The sequence below is a fragment of the Bos javanicus genome, chromosome 26, assembly GCF_032452875.1.
Source record: "Bos javanicus breed banteng chromosome 26, ARS-OSU_banteng_1.0, whole genome shotgun sequence".
In the NCBI taxonomy this organism is placed as follows: Eukaryota; Metazoa; Chordata; class Mammalia; order Artiodactyla; family Bovidae; genus Bos; species Bos javanicus.
Window position 1 is genome coordinate 35,871,113 of NC_083893.1, and position 23,992 is coordinate 35,895,104.

Sequence of the window (23,992 nt, forward strand, 5' to 3'; positions counted from 1 at the left end):
TTTAGTTCTGCAAATACCCGCAGGGTGAATGAAAGCTGCTCGGTTTTCTATTTACCTCTTGGGTTCATACCTTTGCTTTTTGTGTGTGTGTGTGTTCATGCTCCTTATTTTCTTACCAGCTCATCATGCACTTCAGAAGGTGTTCACAATTTTTCTTTTTGCTAACATTTCAAACAATTTTCAATGGGAAAATTGGTCAAGGTACCTTGTTTATTATTTTGCTGGAAATGAATATCAAGTTCCCTGTTTTTTTCTTTCCCTGGTTACAGACCAATTAGTGTATTGGGCATGACACTTATAACTATACATGTTTTATACACAGTGCAAAGCCAGCTTGGATTTCTTAGGTCAGTGTTTTACAGGAGGTGCAGATGGAAAAATAAGTCAGGAGTACTATTAGATAGCTGTTTTCACAGACCTTTCTCTCCCTGTTGATTCCCTGGCTACAATCAATTATAGGCCAATATGTGTGAACCTAACAAAGTCTTGTTACTGAGGCTTGTCCAGACCATGCTCTGGGATACCACTGAGTGTATCACTGTCACAGCCCCAAATGGTTGCCAGAATGATCAGTTAATAATTTCCAGCACCAAGGAAACAATTTCTGGCATCCGCATCTTTTTAACCTGTTCCTTAGTGATTGAGGGCACTTTTTTGAATGAGCTTGGAGAGTGCCTGGGTGCAATAAAGAATAGAAAAATATGCCAGGGAGATAGTTTGTTATTACTACCTGGGAGTGGCCAGTAACAATAATGAGCTAGAGGATGACATTGGGGGGTTAACTTTGTACAATTCACCATTCTTGCGACTTACCCAGACTTAGCAATCCAGGTGATCTCATCTAATTAACCTCAAGAACAACTGGCCCTGCTGTTTAATAATTGCCAGAATCAAAACTGATCAGGAGCTGTTGTATGGCTAATAAACCACCTCAGCCATTCACCTCATTCACGCACCTTGCCATTAAATTTTGGCAACTTGCTCAGGTAGGTGGGCGAAACTCTCAGCACTGAACCCCATAGATGTTTCAATGGTGTATTTTCATGGATGAGGTAGATACTTAGTTTTCCTATTGCGAAGACATCTTGAGATAAAATTATTACAGTTCTATGACATGAAAATGTTAGGCAAGAAACCCTATTTGTCTAAAACAGAGTGTGCTATGGAAAATCTTGGGTCTGTCTGCAGGGGCATGTTTCATCACGGCCAAGTGGAGATGGAGTGGCTTCCTCATCTAATTCAGAATCTGGATATACAGCCCATTCATTCTGTACACCAGTGATTTCCAAACTGTGTGTAAAACAATCTCAAACCTACCCCAAAATTTGACAAGGACGCTACAAACAGCTTTTCTGTTCTGAAGTACTTGAGAGTAAGCTGCTGAATTACAGATTATCAACTCATTATTTTCATTCCTGTGTTGGCACGGTCTTGTCTTCACTTACCAGTTTTGCCTCCTACATGGGTAAAGATTGAGAAAAAGTTAATGATGTGAAGGTCAGATGACACAGTCTTGCCAAGAATAAAAGAGGGGGCCCTATTTGGGAGGAACATGGGGAGGAGTGCGTGCCAGCTGGTGTCTGGTTCTCACACTGCTCTTGGCAAACCTGGATGACAGTCATCGCAAGGGCAGGGATTCCATGCCTAGGTTCTGAGGTCTGAGACCTGTTAGTGAAGAAGTCAACAGAAAGTTCTTATAGGACTCATGGGTTCATACTGACATATGGGATGTTTAAGGGGAAAGAATCAGTTCCTAGGTAAGTGATCCAGGGAAAGTCTTTGGTGGTAACAGGAAACATCTCGCCCATTTTCTGTGAGATTTTGTATCCCAGTTCCAGGACTTCTGGTCTCTAGACACTCTTAACTTATTCTTGTGTTTAGACAGCCTATCTCTTCTTGCGGGTAGGGTGATTCCAAGATGGGGTGAGCTTTGGGAAGTGCCTGAATGACCTTTCAGATCAGATCAGATCAGTCCTTTATGTTGTTGTAAATTATTATAACAGGCAGGGCCCATCTATCCAGTTTACACTGTGAAAGCGATGCTGCTCTGTATTTTTAAAATTGATTTCTTAAGATGGCTCAAGTCTTATCCATGTCATCACGGGTGGAGAGAAAGAACATGAGCTTAGGGATCTCACTTCCCAACATGCTAGGTCAGGAGAGAGATGCATTTATAATCCTCATCTGTAAAATGGGAGAAATCATCACGTCTTCCTTATGGGCTGCCTCGAGGAGTTAATGAGATGAAACGTAAAGCGCTTTGCCAGTGCCTGACATACGGGGGCTGCTGTGTGAGGGTAGCTGAGATGCCGATGGTGGTCGATGCACTCAGTGAGTGTTTTCTTATCAAGTGGGCAGGGCAACAGTGAGGAGCTCCCAGGGTGGGAGATGGGGGTTGAATGTCCCTGCCACTGGGGTCCTTCTCAGCTTCACTCTGAGGTGAATTGGTTGACTATACTGCCTTCCGGAGGAATCACTGGCCACAGATGATTAAAAAACAATTACCAAGTCTCTCCTGGAGAAGGGAATGGCAACCCACTCCAGTCTTCTTGCCTGGAGAATTCCAGGGACAGAGGAGCCTGGTGGGCTACAGTCCATGGGGTTGCAAAGAACTGGGCATGACCGAGCAACTAACACCTTCACCTTTTCACTCTTCACCAAGTCTTTCATCTCCTCACTGCCAACTCAATTGCCTGACTTCTCGGTAGACTTTTTCACCAAAACTCTGCCAGCAGGTTAAATATCCTGGCCCCGATATCCAACATGATCCCCGTACCTCACCTCGCCTGGCCCTATCCCTGGAAGCATCTCTGAACCTTCCTTGCATCCACTGCCTCTTTCCCTGCTTTCCCAAGCCAGGGACTTTCAATATGACAGCATTTCCCAAGAGCCAATATATAAGTTAAAATGGGGAGTGTGGAGTGGAGGGCAATAGAATGAGCACCCGCACCTAACCCTCCCCTTTAGCCCTGACCCTGGGGCTCACCCCAAAGCTCTGGGGAACAGTTTGAAAGTCACTGCCCTGGACAACTGTGACTGCCTTCCAAAGGGCCCCAACCCCTGCTGCATGCCGCTGTCACAGGCGGTATCTTTGGTAACTTCCAGCTGTGTTCCTTCCCTGCCTAAACTGTCTACTGCTAATACAGCCCACTACTCAGCTTGGTATTGCTGGCTGTGTGACACTGAGTAAGTCAGTGTGTGCCACTCAGTCTCTCTGCATCTCAGTTTCCGTATCTGTAAAATGGGGTTGTAGTGAAGTCAGATCCAACTATGCATAAAAAATCCTCAGCTCTATGGCTGGCACATTATGAATAGTGTTCAGGAAATCTTAGACGACAATCTATTCATTATTTAAAGACATCTCATGCTTTTCTTATTCGATTACAAATTTAACCCAGAAGACTTATAATCTAGTGCTTCATAAGTGGCCTGACATATACGTTTTTGCTCAGTGAAAATTTTGACTTTCTATATAGTTTTTCAGAATTGTGGCTTTGGACTGATAGATTATTATCTCAAAGTGTGGGTCAGATATGACCTGTATCAGAATCATCCCGAGCGTGTGGAACTGCCGAGAGCTTATTTCAGACTTCCTGGGGCCCAGGAATCTGCACTTCAACATATTTATGTAGGGATTCTTTTTAAAATTAATTAGGCTGCATGGATCTTAGTTGTGGGCCCTTTGTTGCGACATGGGGGATCTTTCACTGCGGTGCATGGTTTCTCCACTTGCTGCGTGTGGGCTCTCTAGTTGTGGTGTGTGTGCTTAGTTGCTCAGAGCCATGGGGGCCTTAGTTCTCTGACCAGGGTTCAAGTCTGCATCCTCTGCATCGCCACTGGACCACCAGGGAAGTCCCACATCTAGAGATTCTTGTGCGCCCTGTAAACCGATGTGCATGTTGATCCTTGCCTCTGGTTCTATCCTAGGCTCGGAGGACCTCTCTCAGCTTTGAGATGGTGATTCTTCGGTCCCATTCCCATCAATTCCTTTGTATCAACATTTAATTTTATTTCCAGATCCTCTTCCTGCCCCATGATGATGTGTGTGTGCTCAGTCAAGTCTGACCGTTTGCAGGATATAGCCCAACAGGCTCCTCTGTCCATGGAATTCTCCAAGAGTACCGGAGGGGGTTGCCATTTCCTTCTCCAGGGAATCTTCCTGACCCAGGGATCGAACTCAAATCTCTTGAGTCTCCTGCATTGGCAGGCAGGTTCTTACCAGCTGAGCCACTAGGGAAGCCTCCCCATACTGTCCTATACTGCCCCATACTGTCATATAATCAGCCCCATGCCAAAAATATTGATTCAACACAAGAAATTCTTGCAAAGCTATTTCTCCTTAAGTCATGATGTTATCTGGGGTTGGGGTGGACTGGGTCTTTTTGAATGGCTAGGTCTCACTGTTTAACAGTTCACAATTAACAGCAAAAGGCTTTCCATTTTTTCATTCATTTACCGTCGTGGTGAAAGCTTATTTTGGTTCCATAGAGGCAACTAATTAATTACCTAATGTTCTTTTGCATTTTTACCAACATTAGACCAAATTTACGTTGTGGAACAAGCCATCCATACCGTATGTGTCATAATTACTGTTTTGCAATTTCACACCAGCAAAAATTTATTAAAACTTCACGACTCATTAATAGTAAGTGATCATAATCACTTAATAGAAAAGGAAACTGTGCTAATGATGGCGGCTTTGATTAACATATTTGACCTTAAGTCATAAAGTCAAGTGAAATTAATATCACTGAGTGTTGAACATAAGGTTTTTTTACAGTTTGCATCATTTCGATCATCATAAAAGGCAAATAAACTAGTTTTGAGTTTGACTAGATTTGAAACCATCTTAACTCTGCACAACAGATTGAGGGAATATCAATGAGCTTCTATATAATGATGATGAAGTGAGAAAAGGTGAGTAGATGCAGAGGTGGCTCTTTTCTGTCAAGTCCTAGAGCAACACCATCCACCTGGCTGGGGAAATGTGCAGACACGTCACTGGAGTAGGAGCTTGTCTTGGCAGAATCCAACATATGGTGCATGCATACCAAGTCACTTCAGTCGTGTCTGACTCTTTCGGACCCCATGGACTTTAGACCGCCAGGTTCCTCTGTCCATGGAATTCTCTAGGCAAGAATACTAGAGTGGGCTGCCATGCCCTCCTCCAGGGGATCTTCCCGACCCAGGGATCGAACCTGTGTCTCTTATGTCTCCAGCATTGGCAGGCAGGTACTTTACCATTAGTGCCACCTGAGAAGCCCCTAACATATGGTAGTAAGGGACTTCTACCCTCTAATTTCGTCCACTTCTCTTGCCCTCAGAACCTGCCCCACCCTCCTTTGCACAGGCCCTGTACTGGCCCTGACTGTTCTCTCTGGCCCTTTGCTGGCCTCGTGGGTATGGGAGACCTCCTGCCTACAGTTCTGTGCCCTCTCCTAGTGCACAGCATCCCTGCCCATCTCCAGCTTCCCCATCTCTCTCCTCAGTCCCTCCATGACAGCCTTCAGCCTCCCTGGACTGACCACATTTGTTCCCACCTCTTGGCCTTGACACTGCCGTTCACCTGCCTCGAGCACTCCCTCCCCACTTCTGGTGCATTCTTAACGTTTAGACTTTACATCTGAGGACGAGCTTCCCAGGTGGTGCTAGTGGTACAGAACTCACCAGCCAATGTAGGAGACATAAGAGACATGAGTTTGATCCCTGGGTCAGGAAGATCTCTTGGAGGAGGGCATGGCAACCCACTCCAGAAATCTTGCCTGGAGAATCCCATGGACAGAGGAGCCTGGCAGGCTGCTGTCCATAGGGTCACAAAGAGTTGGAGATGACTGAAGCGACTGGGCACACAAACTCAATAAGCACTTCCCATGTATTTAGTGCTTCACTGAGTGCCCATATTATAAATACCTTGCCTGAATAAGCTCACATAATCCTCAGCATCTCCCTGGTATTATCGTCCTTATTTCTCAGATGAGGAGATCAGAGAACTGGCCAGCTCACATTTCTTTTTGTTTACCATCATAAATGTTCTTCCCTTGCCTGGGTAAGGGCCAATGGGAAGAAAAGTTTGTCTTCTCATATCCTCCAGCCTGAGCCACCCAGGTGGCACTAGTGGTAAAGAACCTGCCTGTAGGAGATGTAAGAGGCTTGGGTTCCATCTTCGGGTCAGCAAGATCCCTTGGAAGAGAAAATGGCAACCCACTCCAGTATTCTTGCCTGGAGAATCTCCTGGACAGAGGAGCCTGGTGCATACAGTCCCTAGGGCTCGGACACGACTGAGCAGACACAAAAAAGATCCTCCAACCATCCCCTGTGGGAAGGATGCCTGGTACTGAGTAGGGCTGACAGAAGTCAAAAAAGCCAGTGGGTTGCGAGAGTTGGAGGGAGGAAAACCTCCCCTGTGGGCAGGCTGGTTCGAGGAAGGTTCATTCTTCCCAGGGAGGCGGGAAATACTGGAAGCTGTGGGGGTGGGGGGGGCATAGGGAAAGCCATCCTGGGTCCTCACTCCAGGTGGCAACTAAAGCCAAGCCAGGGCAAAGGATAAAATTGCCAAAGAGGACAGGGCAGCAAGAAAGAGCAGAGGAACAGAGACTGAGCCTTTGTGGGCAGGGAAGTTGCTTGTATAGATACACAGACAAAGTTTGGAGTCAGAACTCATGAAAATGCCACCATTTCACTCATTGCCTTTAAAAAAAAAATGGGGTATAGTTGCTTTACAATGTTGTGTTAGTTTCTGCTGTACAACAAAGTGAATTAGCTATATGTGTACATATATCCTTGGAGAAGGAAATGGCAACCCACTCCAGTATTCTTGCCTGGAGAATCCCAGGGACGGAGGAGCTTGGTTGGCTGCTGTCTGTGGGGTTGCACAGAGTCGGGCATGACTGAAGCGACTTAGCAGCAGCAGCAGTACATGTATCCCCTCCTGGACCTTCACCCCAGCCCCCATTCCACCCCTCTGGGTCATCACAGAGCCCCTAACTGAACTTCCTGTGCTGGACAGTAGGTTCCTACTAGCTATCTGTCTTATACATGGTATAGATGTTTATATGTCAATCACAGTCTACCAATTCAGCCCAACCCCCACCGCGTCCATACATCCATTCCCTACATCTGCAGTTCTATTCCTGCCCTGCAAATGGATTCATCTGTACCATTTTTCTGGATTCCATGTACATGCATTAACATATATTTGGTTTTCTCTTTCTGACTTCACTCTGTATGACAGAAGTTCATTGCCTAAAGGACAGTTCTGTTTTACTGTCAGTAAATCCCAAATTAAAAAAAAAATCTAAACACATACATTGGTTTTTTCACATCACAAGAGGATTACCAATTTAAAACCTCAGGTTTCCAAAGACCTAATCCCTCTGTGGCTTTTACAAATGATGTGATTTTGCAGGAAGCCACTTCAGGAGCCACGCAGTTGCAGGATAAACAGCCAGTTGGTATCAGGCAGACCCTCAGGTTGAGCTGCTGGGGTTTGAATGCTGGGGTCTCCCAGCCAAGTTACCTAACCCCTGAGGTGATTTCTTCATCGGCAAAACTGGGACAGCAGCTCTCGTTTCAGGACTGCTGGAAAGATCCAAAAACAGGGTCAGTATTAGTGCTCAATAAATGAAGGGTGCAAGGAAACGCAGGTCTTCTACTGAAGATAGGAAAAGGCAAGGAACAAGCAGGGACCAGACAAGAAATGGGCTCAATACGGGAGGGGCTGGGAGTTGGGGCCAGAGACAGATCTGCAGTTTCCAGCTGGTGCCTGGGCTTTGTGGTTTTGTGCAAGTGCTGAGTTCTGAGGATGTAGCCACGCTGGACGTGGGGGCTCCCTGCCGGGCAAGGCAAGGCCAGCTCATCAGCACCTAGAGGTAACGGGGTCCACCAGTGGGCAGCCTGGGCACAGCCCTCGTCACCCTGCCCCCACACCTTGCTCTTGGTGTGCAACCTTGAGACATTTTATTGAGGTTGCCACCATCCCTGGAACAGAGGCCACCCTCCCCTGCCTCGGCTTCATCTGTTGGTCCACCATGGCCGAGGCTTCAGAGTAAGGGAAGAGCACAGATCACCTAGCAGATGGGTGCGAAGGTTCTGGATTACAGAAAAGGTCTTCCCTGGTAGCTCAGCTGGTCAAGAACCCGCCTGCAATGCAGGAGATCCCGGTTTGATTCCTGGGTTGGGTAGATCCCATGGAGAAAGGATAGGCCACCCACTCCAGTGTTCTTAGGCTTTCCTGGTGGCTCAGACAGTAAAGAATCCGTCTGCTGTGCAGAAGACCTGGGTTCGATCCCTGGGTTGGGAAGATCCCCTGGAGGAGGATATGGCAACCCACTCCAGTATTAATGCCTGGGGAATTCCATGGACAGAAGAGCCTGACAGGCTACAGTCCATGGGGTCGCAAAGAATCAGACAATACTGACCAACTAAGCACACAGCACAGATTACAGAAGAACACTTAATACCCTTTAAAAATTGCCTTGAAAAACTCAGTGGAATTAAAAAATAAACTCTAGAGGTGCTCGGCAAAAGCTGATAGTCAAAACAGTTTGCTATTCCCCAGTGAGTGAGAAGATGCCAGCAAAGGAGAAGGGAAGCTAAGGAGAAGGTCATGTTGTCGGAGGCGGGGCTGAGTGACAACTAGGGTGGGGAAGGGGGGCTTCTCTATCACTTGCAGGATAAAGACCTTTCTGGGCTTCTATTTTCACATCCATAAAATGGAGGTGCTCAACAACTCCCCACCTGGCAGCAGAAGAACGGAAGGAGAATGTGTGTAAAGGAGCTTGGTAAGCTGTAAGCACTTGCAGGTAAAGGAGATATTATCTGAATACCCTAAGGGTCCCCCAGAGACAGAAATGTTCTGCAAGAATGGAAACCAAGGAGCTTCGCATCAGAGCGCAGTGGCTTCTTTCCTCTTCCGATACTGGTTCCCACGGTTAGTGGGAGAGGCTTGGGGATTCATTCTCGATTGACTTCAAGGGAAGCAAGCCTAGATGAAGCTCGTGCATTGCAGAAATCACCTTTTCTTTCTGCCTGTTGTCCATTTTCTTCTCAATTTGGGTACCATTTTCTGAAGATCCTGTCCTGGAGTAGGAATGGAATCCTGGCAAGTCAAGGAATAAGACCCACTTTCCATTACTACTCTTGGTCTGTCCACTTTGAAAGTAGATACCCTAGGCCTGAGATAAGATAAAAGGAGCTGCTAAAGCCACAGGCTCTCTCTCCCCACACATCTTCCAGTCATGGGGGCAGAAGTGGGAGAGGTCAAATTTAGGGTATGAGGGATGAAGTGGTTTTCCTGAGCCAGCCACCCTGACAGTGACAGCTGGGGGAGTTGGGGGCTGTGTGTTCTGAGGATGTGACTGGGCGCCCCTCGAAGTTGGTACTGGGTCAAGTACCTCCAACATCTCACAGTAACAGGCCAGCCATGCTTTTCTGGGCACAGTCTGCGGGTAAATGAGATCCTGAAAGCAGTTAGGCAGGCTTTTGTCACTTGTTAACTGTGTATGTTGCAGCGACTTTAATTGGTTTTATGTCTAGAGTGAGGGACCGAGATGGAAGTGGGACTCTTGGGGGAGCGGTCCTGGCGCTCAGATGGCTTGTTACATTTCTTTTTTAATCTGCTGTTCTTTTCCTTAAGGCGAGGGAGGGAATATAATTATCTTTTGAAGACGAACGCATGCTGCAATATGTCAGCTTGGGCTGCTCTCATAACATGGCCTCCAGTGTGGGTGGAGGGAAATGAAGTGGGAATGTGGGTGGATCTGTGAGCTTTCCTACTCAGAAGTCAGGAGACTTTCCCCCGACAGGCTGGAGGGCAGAGAAGAGTTTGAATGGGCACAGCCCTCGAAAATCTGAATTCCTGTCCAGCTTTCCCGTGGCTGTGTGACTTTGCATCAGTCATTCACCCTCTCTGAGCCTCAGTGGCTTTTGCAGCAACATGAGATTAATTCTATCTAGGAGTTACTGTGAGGACTGAATGAGATCCTATGCACAGAGCCCATCCATCCTGGTCTGAGGGGCACGTGGTGAGCATCCGGTCCCACCAGCTGTTATTACCAGGCCATTATTGTCCTGAGCATTCTGAAGGCACTATCCACAGTGCAGGGTAGGCAAACCCTTGACGCTCTTGTCACCAGAAGAGCTGACCCAGCCTCCCCTTGTCTGGATGGGCCCTGCACAGAGAGGACTTCATCCCATGTCACCAACCAGAGTGAGGAATTATTTAAAAAATCCTCCTATGCACAGAGTGTACACAGCACCTCTGAGGTGCTTCTTCCCCAAACTGTGGCAATTCATCTCTAAAGAGGTTCTGCGGGGCGGATGCTCACTGCCTCTTGGGCTCTGTGGGGCTTTGCTGGACAAATAGAAAAACTCCAGTCCTGAGTGTGGGCTGAGACAAGGCTGCCCCTGCCTCTTTCTTCCGAAGGGCGGGAACTCTGAGCTGGTTTCCAGCCACTGCACACCTCAGTTTACTTTATTCTTTTCTTCTTTAACACTATTGATAAAAATAATATCCAGACATGGTAAAAATGCTGAATCTAGGTAATATCTATCCATCCATCCATCTATTCATCATCTATTTATCTATCCGCCTATTTACACCTTCTGTCTTATCTATGTATCTATCATGTTTTTAAATGTACACAAATAGGACTGTATTTTCATTGTTCTGTACCTTTGCTTTTTATTTAACATATACCATAGACCACTTTCCTTTTCAGTGGATGTACATCTAATTTTAAAAATAGTTGCGTTGTTGTTCAGTCACTCAGTCATGTCCAACTGTTTGTGACCCCATGAACAGCAGCAGCACACCAGGCTTCCCTGTCCCTCACTATCTCCCAGAGTTTGTTCAAACTCATGTCCATCGAGTCGGTGATACCATCCAGCTATCTCATCCTCTGTCGTCCCCTTCTCCTCCTGCCCTCAATCTTTCCCAGCATCAGAGTCTTTTCCAATGAGTCGGCTCTTTGCATCAGGTGCCCTAATATCCCCTTATTCAAATGCACCATGAGTTCTTTTACCAGTTCACTGTTGACAGACATCAAATGGTTTCACGTGCTTTGCTATTGCAAATTATTCGCCATGAAAATCCTTTTGCATGTATCTTGGCACTCCGTGTAAGAATGCAGGGAAACTCCCTGCAGTGGAATTGTTGGCTCAAAGAGGACGTGGATTTTAAATTATGACGTGTATTGGCAAACGGTTTTCTAGAAAAAGATTGCCCCTTTTTACGTACCCACCCAAGGTTTTCTTAGGCCAGGCGCTCACTTTATCTTTGAAACATGGTGAAGTCTTTGTCTACTAGCTGGGAAGGGAGAAACCTTCTCGAGGATAAAACCCATCAGGGCAGCAGCACCGCCAGTTTATGTGACTTTTATGGATACCCCTCTCGTATCCTTCACATCATTGTGTTTTCGTTTATGCTTTATTTATTTCACCAAACACAGTCTTGTATCTTGTTTCTGTCACCGCTTTTATTCACTTTCTTGGTATTTCTCTCAGGGTTTTATTAGTCATTGCTTGTTCCAGCTCCTAAAATTTCGATCACCTGCATGCTGGGGATTTGGTTGTATTCAGGAGATGATTAGAATACTAATAACTGCCAGAGGAAGCTTGAGGTCTCCCTCCCCTTTTCTGTTTGGTGATTCAGGGGACGGCAGAGTTCTGTCCTTCCTGGGGGGCTGGCCTGCTGCTGCTGGTCTCAGACTGAGCTTGGAGTTTTGATCAGGCTGCCCCAAGCCTGATATGTTGGGGTCTAGGGCTTTCTTGTATCTTTAAAATATCAGGCTCAGCTCCAAAGGCTCCCAAACTTTGAATCCAAACTATTGAGTCTGGCAGAAATCACCCTAAACTTGATCATTTGAAAGCAGCTCAGAAAGGGAATAGGAAAACGCAATTGAATGAAAATTCACAAAGAATAAAAATAAGTTCTACAGAATCTCAAGCAAAATGCAGCCTTCTCTGTCCTAACAAACAGCAAGGTCTTCTTGGTGTTGAGTGGGCTGCAGCTTTTAGACTGAAGCAAGTAACAATGGTGATATTAATTGCTGTGATTTGGGTTTTAATAATTTATCTTAAAAAAGCCAGGTGGTGATTTGGTACCAGAAATAACTTTCCCAGGGAAGTGAGGAAGTCATATTTTGAGCAACCATGATCATGATAAAAATCCAGCCTTATGTGGTATAAAGTGATTTCTCCTTGCCCCAGCACTGAGTTAGAAGTTGGAAATAAGAAAATGTCCCTGGGGGACTTCCCTGGCGGGCCTGTGGTTAAGACTCTGTGCCTCCACTAAAGGGGGTGTGGATTTGACCCCTGGTCAGGGAACTAAAATCCCACATGCCGAAAATGGTCTACTCTGTCTCAGTGGTTGTTGAGCACTAAGTCGTGTTCAACTCTTTTTGACTGTAGCACTCCAGGCTCTTCTGTCCTCCACTATCTCCTGGAGTTTGCTGAAATCCTGTCGTTAGTTTTTATCAAAATATTTACAATTTGTAACTGAATACAAATAATTTACCAAGTTTCTCTGGTGGCTCAGACGGTAAAGAGCCTGCTTGCAATGCGGGAGACCCAGGTTCGATCCAAGGGTCAGGAAGATCCCCTGGAGAAGGAAATGGCAACCCACTCCAGTATTCTTGCCTGGAAAATTCCATGGATGGAGGAGCCTGGTAGGCTATAGTCCATGGGGTCGCAAAGAGTCGGACATGACTGAGCAACTTCACTTTCCCTTTGGTTTCACAAATAATACATGTATGATAGTAACCAGAGAACCCACCAACCTCATCCTCTTAATATAAAACTGCACACTGAAGACACGAGATAAATATCAGCTGTGGCCTCACACTAGAACCAGGTTCCTCATGGTATAGCACAAAGGAGCTATTAGGTTGGGTCTAAAACTGTGGCTTCAACAAGTGGTGATGTTGGCGATTTGCTGCTGCACCCTCCCAGGTACTTGCAGTGTCTTTGGTGGAGGGTAGAGGCTGCCTCTGGCATCTGTGGGTAGAGACCAAGGATGCTGCTAAACATCTTACAAAGCATAGGACCAGAAACCCCTCGATGTGATGACACTGGGCACTTCTAGTGTTGGGAGATTTCAGTATCACTTTCCAATGAATTACAATAAAAGAAAAAGGCACCACGATAATCACTTTAAAAAAAAAAAAGAAAGAAAACAATGTTTATTAGGATATTCTGGGGCAGGGGAGATGGTTGAAGGGACTCCATACGTACATTCTGTAATGCTTGAGCAATATGCTAACAGAAAATTCAAATATCACAAAGCTACTTCCAAAAGTCCAAAGAAAAAAAGGTGTACTTCTGCATGGAGATGGTCTTGTGTGGGTGGTGGTGATAAAGCAAGGTGCAAAACAGCTGCGTGAGGATGCTGCATGGGAAGGACCCCAGGAGAACATCCAGGTTCCTCAAGAAGCAGATACATGAGATGATGAAATAAACACATTATCTTCTACATGTGAAAAACTCAGGAAACACACAATGTGAAAAGGAGACCAGAAAGAAAGCTGCTCATCCATACCCTCTTCTAACTGGGGGCTTCTGCAGGGCTCACTCTACCCCTCACCCCAGCTCTGATGAGGCTGGGTATCTGAACCCCTCTCCCAGGACAGAATTCTATAATGATCCTAAAACCCAGAATCCTTCTTCTCTTCCACCTGTATCGTTAACTTGCGTGAAATAGAACTAACATAACTGAGATGTACCCTCCGGTTAAGAGGAAAAATGCAACACCATCCAAAAGACACAGTAAAACAGCCCCACTTCCTACAGCTCACAGGGCTTCTCAGCAGGAGCTGGATTAAACAAGAGAAAATAATTTCAATATCAAGGGGAAATGCACAGAGGATGAGAAAACTCTTTAAAGCAAACTCTGGTTTAAAAAGTGTTTGCCCACCTCCCTTGGGGGAGAGAAGGGAGAAAAAGAGAAAAGACAGATAATTAGGAGAACTCTAAGGCCATGGATTTCAGGTTTCCGAAACCACTGCTTCAACCCTCTGAGGACAATCAGCTCTTTCTGAATCCAGAAAAACACATCAGGAATGTCTGATTACCAGAAGACCACAGCCAAATCAGGCAGGCAATCTGTGATTTGGTTCTGTTGTTTCCATTCTTTTTTTCTCCCCCCCGCCCCCACATTTCAGAAACGCCTTCAGCTAAAGCTAAAAAATACAAAACCAAATTCTAGACCAAGCACACTTTGCACACCAGGAAGATAAAGCTGGATCATCCAGCCCTGCAGCACTTGTGACACAGAAAGAGAATGGGAGCTTTACAGATGGAGCTTTAAGTGCCGCTGAGCCCAGAGAGCCCAGAGTACCTTCACCTGGACCCATGCAGACATCCTGCCAGCCTGGTGACAGGCTTTTACTGACTTCTAACAGCCTTACACCCAGGGTATCCACCGGGTGTTCTGATTTCTCATTCTGCTCTTCGCTAGTTCTAAGATTTGTATGTGGCGGACAGCTCTGGGGTCTCCCATTCCCACCAGCACCATGGCTGATGCCTGGCAGCCGGGACTTCCACTGGCCTGTGGAGCTGGCCGTGCTCCCGTGCTCACAGCCCCTGGAGGCTCAGAGGGGTGACTCCATTGGATTTTCCATTTGGCCTTTTGGGTACAGGCTGAGAGTGGATATATCTGCCTTCTTCATGATGGGTGGGCTGGGTGGGTTGTAGGCATGTGGACTGGGACTTACCTCTTACAGACTGAGTCTGAAAAACAGCTTTATGGACTATCTACAAAGACAATTTAGATTCTCCAAGAGATATCAGAGTGAAAGATTATGCCAATCTGGAAATGATGGTTGTTCCCTTAAGTGGCTGTCAGAGGGTCTTGTATTCTCAACTTAGCTTCGGCTCCAAATGATGGTTCATTCAAGCACGGTAGATGTTCCACACACATGCTGAATTGTTCAGCACCCGAGTTCGCTTCTCAGGATGCTGGCAGAGGCTGTATCCCTGGGGTTGGTCAAGACTGGTGGAAGGCTCCATCTTTCTTGCCAGCATCCTGCATTTGAGGCAAGGTTAAAACATCAGCAGACTCACTGGCTAATTTCCCACAAAGTCCACCCCATGTGGAGTCCTGTCCTTCCTTTCTGGTGACACTGGTCCATCACGCTCAGCTTTTCCTGGGGACAAATGCTAGGTTTTCATCTCTCAGCAGAAAACGCAGCAGACAGATTGAGGGTCACTTTGACTCTAATGCTTTTTTTCACCCTTTCTCCCAGGTCACCCTCAATAGCTTCATGAGGATACCTTGCAGCATCTTCATGGCTGCAAGAGGATGTTAAATGGGCCAGTCCTGACTACTGTATTACAGAGGAAACTGTTTGACGTCCTGAAGTTTTTCATTTACCCAGCAGTGTTTAACTTCCTACTATGGGTCACAGTTTCTGCTAGGGAAGCTGGTAAGGTGCAGAAAAAAAATGTTAGAAAGAAGGAGGTGATGGTCTCTGGCCAATGCCTTGGCATTTTCTGCAAAACGAAAAACGGGGATGGGTAAGAAAGCTGGGTCTGGGATGAAGAGAAAAAAATCAGAGAAAACCTTCTATTGATGCTGGTGCTGGGTTTGGCAGCTGCCCTTGAGCAAAAATAAACTCCCCGTGGCAGTGGGACAAGATGCTGAAACGGGCACCTGCCAGCAGCAGATCGCCGAAGTCGCAGCTGTGCTGGTCAAATGAGCCTGGAGCCCTCAGGGGGCTGGGAGCACCATGGCTGTGAGCAGGCTGCGTTCTCTGCAGGCAGTTTATTGAGACAGGGCTTGCGTGCCTTCCCCACCCCTCCAGGCTGGGTCTCAGAGCTATCACAAGTGCAGGTGGTGCAGCCCGCTGAACGAGCCGGGCTAACTCCGGGAGGGAGGAGAAGCTCGACAGAGAGCTCTGGGAGCAACAAAGGGATGCAGCAGACAAGACAATCCCAGAGTTCAGAAGAGGGAGCTCGGGAGAGGGCTGGCTGGATGCACTTTCTACTCTGGGATTAGCATCATCTTCAAATCGCCTGGCTCCTCAGAGAGACTTCTCCGGCTTCAAAAAGCCAGGGTTACGTGTCGAACCAGCATCTGACTGAACAGGAATTAATTTGGGTAGGACTAAATTCAGAATGATTACAATGAAGAACTGATAGGAAGAGACTCTGTTAATTACTTGGGCAATAAGTAACAAGGGCAGGGACTGGGGTTATCAATAATCAGTATGCAAGAAAAGGGAATCAGCCGGTATCTTAAGTTAATGACCCTTGGGCAATGAGGTGTCTCACTGAATACAGCCCAGGATGGAGGCAGTGGCCAAATCCACAGATTTAAGGCCTCTGCAATGAGAATGAAGTTCAGAGGTTTAGTCGTCTTGAAAATCCTAGACAACAGACTTCAAACAAATGGTCACTTGGAAATAAAAGCTGTGTCAAAGTCAAGAAGTATCAGATAAACACATGAGGTGCTTATCTTAGGGAGGAGAGAGAAACATAGCTTGTAAGGGTGTCTAATGAAATTCCCAGCTGTTTTGTTGTTTCAGAATTTCTAAAAAGGAATTTCTTCCTCTGTTCTCAAGATATTAGCTCTGGCTTGCTTTCTGCAAAGGCACTGGTATCTAATTCAGGGAACTCTGGCTGTTTGGTTGGGACAAGTTGCGTATTTGGATCAGACGGCAGGCTCCATTCAGCCGTAGCACGTGGTCTCTTGTGGCACCTTGATCTTTGCTCCATGTCTTCAAACTCTCCAAGCTCAGGGCAGACAGGCCCTTTGGCCAACATCATGTTCGGGCCATTGATAATTCACTCTTGTGTGTTGTCATTGCTTTGGGGTCGTTCTTGAAACGGTGGGTCTGACATGGTCTCATTTGTTTAATCAAAGAGCAGGAGCAACAAAGATCAGGGGTGTACGAATCCAAGAGATCAAGACAGTTTGAAAGAGAATGAGAAACTGTGTGTTCATTTAAACAGGCATTTTCTGGCCCTGCAGTTTATTGACTTAAATAAGTCGTGCATGCCTGACTACATGAATGAAAACTTATTTTCCAAAAGACAGCTCCTTGGAGGCCACTATTTTGTAAATAATAACAACAGAAATACATGTTAGCTGGATTCTAAGAAAAGAATTTGCTAATTATATAAACTCCCACTGCTCTTACATCTCTTTTCCCAAGCACTTAACACTGATTCAGAAATGCTTCCGCTCCCCCACTTCCCCAGCTCAGCAGATGGAGTGTTTGGGAGTGTCTGATTTAGACTACAAAGGGCAGGTGGGGGATGGGGATACAGCTGGAGACAACCCATCCTTGGAGCATGTGCAGGATAGGAACAATCTTAATATAGACCAGATCAAAGGCCACAGCAGCTCTGGAGGAGCCGTGGCCTATATTTGATGAGCTTGAAGACACAGCTTTTAAAACATTTCTTACTACAGGATTAAGAATTATTAAAAAAAATTTTTGTTTTTCTAAATGGAAGCAACACTCCTATCACACTTTGGATACAGTTTGCTATACTTAATGAAAAATAATCTATGTCATTCTCAACTTACACTGCTTCTACTAGAGCCTTGGAATAAATCAAATATGGAAAAATAAATATTCGGTGGCATTCTGAATTTCCTCTCTTTATTGTGCCCTTCTTCTTTCATGTGCTCTATTTTAAATGCTCCAACACCTCCAACACTTACTCCAACACCTCTTGGTCAAAGATACTCAACATTCTCAAGTGGACTGAACGTGCTTCTAATCGGTTTTGCAATCTTGCTTTTTTTTTTTTTCCTCTCTGAAAGGAGTGGGGCGTGGCTAGAGTTGACTTGGAGGCCATTGGTCTCCATGCATTTAAGTTACTATTTTATGTTTTGCCAAAATCAACTACAAGATGCTTTCTGCGACAGGCCCAGACCTCAGCAAACAGTCCTTGGATTTTGGTGGCACTTTCAATGCAGGGCAGTGAAGGACAGGAAGTAGTGAATCATTTTTTGCTTTTAGTGCTGCCAGAGGGAAGCCAGAGAAAGCCAGAGAAGATAAAAGGTTTGGCCTGTTCCAGTACTGGGGCAAATGATCGTGTTTCTGGGTCACCATGTTAAACTGAGATCACCCCAAATGGCATAAACACTTGCTTGGCATGATTTTTCTTGTTTTGGCTGCACCGAGAAGCAGGTGGGATCTTAGTTCCCCGACCAGGGATCAAACCCACACTCCATGCACAGGAAATGTAGAGTCCTAACCACTGAACCACCAGGAAAGTCCTGGCATGAGTTTATAAGAATCTCTCTAATGAGTTGTCATGGAACATCCTTCCCCGTTTATCAGTAATTTATTTTCAGACTGACGATTTGGTAACTCTCATGTGCTTCTATCTCTGAAGAAAAATGCGATCTATGTTGGTGAGAAATGAGGCTGTTTACAATTTAATTTATGTGTTGCACATCCACGCATTCTTCACTGAAGGCTACCCTTGTTAGCTCTGGTAACTTCCATTTCCTATTTGGTCATTTGAAACTAATTAGAGATGCTGTTTATTACAGAAGTAATCAATAGCTTTCTACAGTAGATTACATAGAATCAGACCTCTATGCAATTAGTCCAATGTAGATACACAGATACCTTAATTAAAACAAAATATGCTCTGAAGAGATATGTTTTCACAGATGACTGGAATTCCAAGTATTTCAACACATTTAATGTGTTTATTTAAAGTATGAGTCTTTATGAAACCTTTCACTAATCGAATTTGTTTGATGAATTTCCCTTGAAAACATTTTGAAGTGAAAAAACTCGGTACTTAGTATTATACATTTATGTTTATTAACATTTGGATATAAATGTACTTCAAACACCAACAGAGCTAAAAGACTATGCCTTCATCTTGGGTTTAACAGATTTCCCGCCCTAGTAAGTAGATTAATTCTTACAAGGCAAACATCCGTGGGCAAAGGGAATCAGGATGAAATGGGCACTGTGGGTTTCCTCCTCCATCCACTCTACTGATGTCAGAAGAAAGCCAACTTTTCGGATACTCTATTGGGTGAAATTTCCTCGCCTCTGTTCAGTTGCAAAGAAACATGGCTACTAGCACTCGATCCTTGTAGATTTCAAATCTCAGCATTTCAACCAGACTTCAGAAGTGCACTTTCGGGGCTATTCACTGAAGGAAGAGAATGATGGAAGGGACGTGCAGTTAACAAGTCAGATGCCTTATATCCAGAGTCCCTGTTCTGTGTCTCTGGGCCAACTTATCTCCATGGACCTAATGGTGACCGTGACTCTCTTGATGCCCCAAACTTTTTTCTTTTTCGCAGAGTCAGTCACAGTCTATCACAGAGGACACAGAACACAGTGCGAGCAGATATCTGATGACTTCAGACCAAACCGATCCACAGAGCGGCCAAGCCATCACAGGTGAAAGTCAAGACAATCCTTAGGATAAGAGCTGTGTATCCCGGGCATGGATCTGCTTCAGAAAACAGGGCAGCACGTCCTGTCTCCTGTCCCAGTCAAAGCTGCCATTGTCAGGTAACATGAAAACCAAGGCCCTGGTTTGTGTCAGCTGGCAACGGTGCCATTTGTAGTGTTTGTAGAACACTGAGTGGCCACCAGTTTTCCCACAGGTATGCACGCTTGTGTTTCCAGAAATGATAAAAGACAATGCTTGGCTGCTCTATTTCCTGCTGCCTGTCCACAGTAACGTGATGCAGAGCTTTCTGCTAAAGCATGAGGCTCCTCAGAGTCTGCTGTTGAAGACCTGTCTTCGAGAAGTCAACATCGAAGCTAACGCTACTTATGAGAGGAAAACAAGCTCCATGTATTTTGTATTAAACCACCGGTAAAAAAAAAAAAAAAAAAAAAGAATACAATATCATTACTTTCAAAATATAGAAAGTCAATAGTTGAAATCATTTAGTAGTAAAATTTTTTTTCTACATATAACCTCATACATGTAAAGATTATTAGAATGATGCTTCAGCTATATTTGACTCTTGTTAGTGTAAGGGCTTCTCACTCAAGTAAGGCTTTGGAGACTGTCTCAATGCTCAAGGTTCTGCGAAGTCTCACACCCACTCTCATTCTCTATTTTGACTAGGAGACAGACACTACATTGAATGTGGCAGGTGTGTTTTTTGTTTTCATAAGAGAGTGCAGAGCTGTTTACTGTACATAAACATTAGCGTGGCAAACGCTAGTACGTATAGAAAGAACACTGGTACAAGCTTGTTTGCACAAAGTCCATCAAGATTGTCATGAGAATCTTCGCTTTGTGACAAAAAAAGTTTGGCTTCCACGTACCACTGCCATGGTATGGTCATGTCATCGGAAAGCAAACCTATTCCATGAGATATAGAAGATTCTTTAGGATTACTGACTCCTTCTCTAGCTAGTCAAGACCAGAGTGAAACTGTTAAAAATCATCATCCTTATCAGGATCTTGAAAGCCAAGGCTCCAGTCCGCTTTACAGCCACATCAACAACAAACCATCTCTTTAAAATCCAGCATGCCCCAAAGCCTTCTGAGTGTGGAATGTAGCACTGTATCGGGGGATCCCATAAAAGCCTTAAGGATCACAAGAAGCTTTCTTAGAAAAAAAAAAAAAAGAAAGAAAAAAGTTCCAGTTGGATGAAACTGTTTTAGCAGTGTCTCAACTGAGCTCCTAAAATTTCGGATATACAAGAAGACAGGAAACAGATAACTTGGTTTTTGTCTTTTCACACGTCCATATGGTTCTGTAAATGCAGCTACGATGCTTTGGCCAAAGATAAAGACAATAGGGTGGACAGGGCAGTTACCACCAGGGCCAGCAGTGGGCTCAGACCGCAGCTTGGAGGAGCAGCCATTGATTTTGTGGTTATGTGGCTGGAAGCCCCAGCGAGACCATCCTTTTCATAATCACGCTGTAAGAAAGAACGTTTTCATTATCACCCACTGCATGTATTTGTTCTATCACGGCATATTTTAGCTGCACTCTTTCCCTCTTCGATCCCTGCCCCCAACTAGCTATATGGTTTACCAAAGCCCAAGATTTTTACCCCTGCTCCTAAGGTCACCCATCAGCTGTGCAACATGGAACCATCCTCCCTTTGGGTATCACTGACTGAGAAGGGATGCTCGCCCTCTCTCTCTGTCATGAAGGAGGGCAGGAAGAATCATCTCAGGAAGCCTGCCCAGGCAAGTACGGGCTCACATAGAGATGGGTCACAAATTGCATTGGAGCCTGGCAGTAGCCTTTCCCTCCACCGGCTGGTTCAACCCTGGACTTTACAGATGGAGGATCTTGCCCTGCTTGTCAGAGTCCCAGCAAGGACCCAGGCTCCTGAACTCTCAGTCAGCACAGCTGTTCTTCCCCAGGATGGATTCCTTCACCCCCATCCCTAGGACCTGCTCAACTCCAGAAAATCACATCCTGCCATGATGAGCTATAACTGTAAATTGGGCAGGGTAACGTGGCCTGCATTGGCTACTTCTGGGTCGCTGTGAAAGTCAAAGGAGCAGTCTAGGGGATATTTGGTAAGCAGCAAGAGGTGTTATGTATCTTCTCTGTGCCGGTTGAACTTATGTGACTGTGATCACAGAGGTTCTCATGGTACCAGGACAATGGTATCTGTGCTGGTCCAGTTCTGAGATGAGGGTCCTACACTTGGTGCTGCTTTGTACACCAGCATCTGCACCTGGTTCCGAGGGCAGAGGGACACCATGGGAGACTTAGATTTTTTTTCTGGGCCTGAAACCTTGTTGTCTTTGAGCCCTTTCCCATCACACCCTGTTCCAGGGACCCAAAGGCTCTGTTTCTAGATGTAGGGAGACTCAGAAAGAAACAACTTACATCAGAAAGACAGAGGTGAGTACTGCCTGATATGTTGGATTTCAGCTTCTGTGCCTGGGAAAAGACAAACACACACAATTATTTGTACATACTATGTAAGAGTTGGAGAAGGAAATGGCAGCCCACTGCAGCGTTCTTGCCTGGGAATCCCATGGACAGAGGAGCCTGGCAGGCTACAGTCCGTGGGGTCGCAAAGAGATGGACACGACTGAGTGACGAAACCATTATGGAAGAGTAGTTATTGATGATCAACAGTTTAAGACTGTGTCATTGTTAGAAATATGTGAGTCACAACTGTGAGCCCATACATAATTTAAATTTTTCTACTAATCCCATAAATAAAGAGATAACAGGTAAAGAAAATTTTAATGACATTTTCTTTAACTCAATATATTACCATTTCAACATGTAACCAGTATAAAAGATGATTAATGAGATACTTTTCTACATTTGTTAAACTTTCATACTAAGTCTTCAAAATTTGGTGTGAAAAAAAAATTTGGTGTGTTGGACAAAATACACCTGAGTTTGTACCCGCCCCCTCTCAAAGCCACTGCACAGGTTACAAAAGAAAAAAGTTTTAAAGTCATTTGCGATCTGTACTCATTTATAAGTTCTGAATATTAATGTTTATGAAGTGCCTTCTAGGTAAAAATGTTGTAATAAAAATCCTCATTCATCAGTAATATAGAGATAGGTCTTCCTGAATCTTGTGTATTTGTTCATTTGTTTATTAGTTGTTCCAGTCCACAAATACTTATTGAACAATTTTCCAGGGTTGGGCATACAGTGATATGACAAAAAGGCTGTGGTCCTGGGCTCCTGGGCCTGCCTTCTGGTGGGTAAACTACTCAGCGCTGGGGGGCTCAGGCACAGGGCAGGGACCCTTTGACAGGTCCCTTCCAAGAATCATGAAGGGTATCACAGACCCCAGCTCTATCCATCTTAAAACTGCTTCCTGGGAAGTTATAAGTTCCTGAGCTGTGAGGGCTCTAAGCTCCCTGTTTTCTCACAAATGGAACAAGTTTCCACTGGGTTTCTACCTGAGAAATCAAGTTAGAGGAAACACTCCATTGCTCAATTATAATAAAAACTGCTGACCCAATACAGCTCTCTTGTTTTATAAAGGAAGACAAATTAGAGAGCAGAGACGTTAAGTGACTTATTCAGGGTCACAGAGTGATCTAAGTTGTAGTCAACATTTAGAATACAGGTCTCTGAAACTTCTGAATGGAATCGTGCTCTTTCCTGCTTTCCAGTGTTTCTCCCGGAGATACTAGCATGCTTGACTCTTCATGCGCTACTTGCCCCCCAAATCCACTCAGAGAAACCCTCCTATACCCCCTCCCCCTGAAACTAGGAGCCCTTTGGTAGCAAAAGACAGAGAGTTCGTTTGTCAACAGGATGGCCCTGGTTAAGCATCACACCTGAATCTAGGAGCATCTGGGCAACCAGCTCTATGGGGATGCATTGGCAGGCTGCCTGCTGCAGGACAACTTCTGCAACTTGTTGAAGACATGCTAGGCTGAGATCATGGTATAGTCACACAAGGAGTAATTTATTGACCATAATGCTACTTGGGAGGCATCATAATCTTTACCTATATTTGCATATGCCAGCTGTGAATATGAAATTGAAACCTTTAAACAGGCATCAAGAAAAAGACACTGTGAAGCACCCCTGGGCTGTTCAAAGGTCACTAAATGTTACGTATAAGAAGATCAGAGGGCAAATCAGAAGAGGGATGGAGCCTTCCTCAAAAGCCTACTTTTAATCTATATTAATAGCAAATCTGGTCCACTGCATTGTAACCTATAGAGAATAATATGTAGAACTTTGCACATTTTATTTCTGCTCAAAACTGGAATTGTGCCACACACCAAAATGGCCCTAAAACATCACATTCTGTCTTTTCTTTTCCAGGTGGTAATCTATAAAAGACATAAAACCTTGCTAAGTACCTTTGCATAAGTAAGAAGTTCACTAAGACGTCCAACTCTTTGCAACACTATGAACTGTAGCCTGCTGGCGAGGCTTCTCCATCCATGGGGTTCTCCAGGCAAGACTACTGGAGTGGGTTGTCAATTTCTACTCCAGGGAATCTTCCCAACACAGGAATCAATGTCTCCAGTATCTATCTGCACTGGCAGGCAGGTTCTTTACCACTAGTGCCACCTGGGAAGCCCCCAATCTGTA

General features: G+C 45.2%; 1 protein-coding gene across 4 annotated transcripts in view; it reads right to left on the bottom strand.

Moving 5' to 3' along the window:
- Positions 1–18,762: 18,762 nt before the first annotated feature.
- The window catches only part of GFRA1 (GDNF family receptor alpha 1), a 230,996-nt gene continuing 225,766 nt past the window's right edge, over positions 18,763–23,992 (bottom strand). For all 4 annotated transcript variants that reach the window (XM_061403584.1, XM_061403585.1, XM_061403586.1 and 1 more), the window contains 2 exons: positions 21,797–21,850; positions 18,763–20,867 (listed from right to left, as the gene is read on the bottom strand). In XM_061403584.1, coding sequence (XP_061259568.1) covers positions 20,712–20,867; positions 21,797–21,850 — 210 coding nt within the window. In that variant the 3' untranslated portion in view covers positions 18,763–20,711. The remainder of the gene's footprint in view (positions 20,868–21,796; positions 21,851–23,992) is intronic.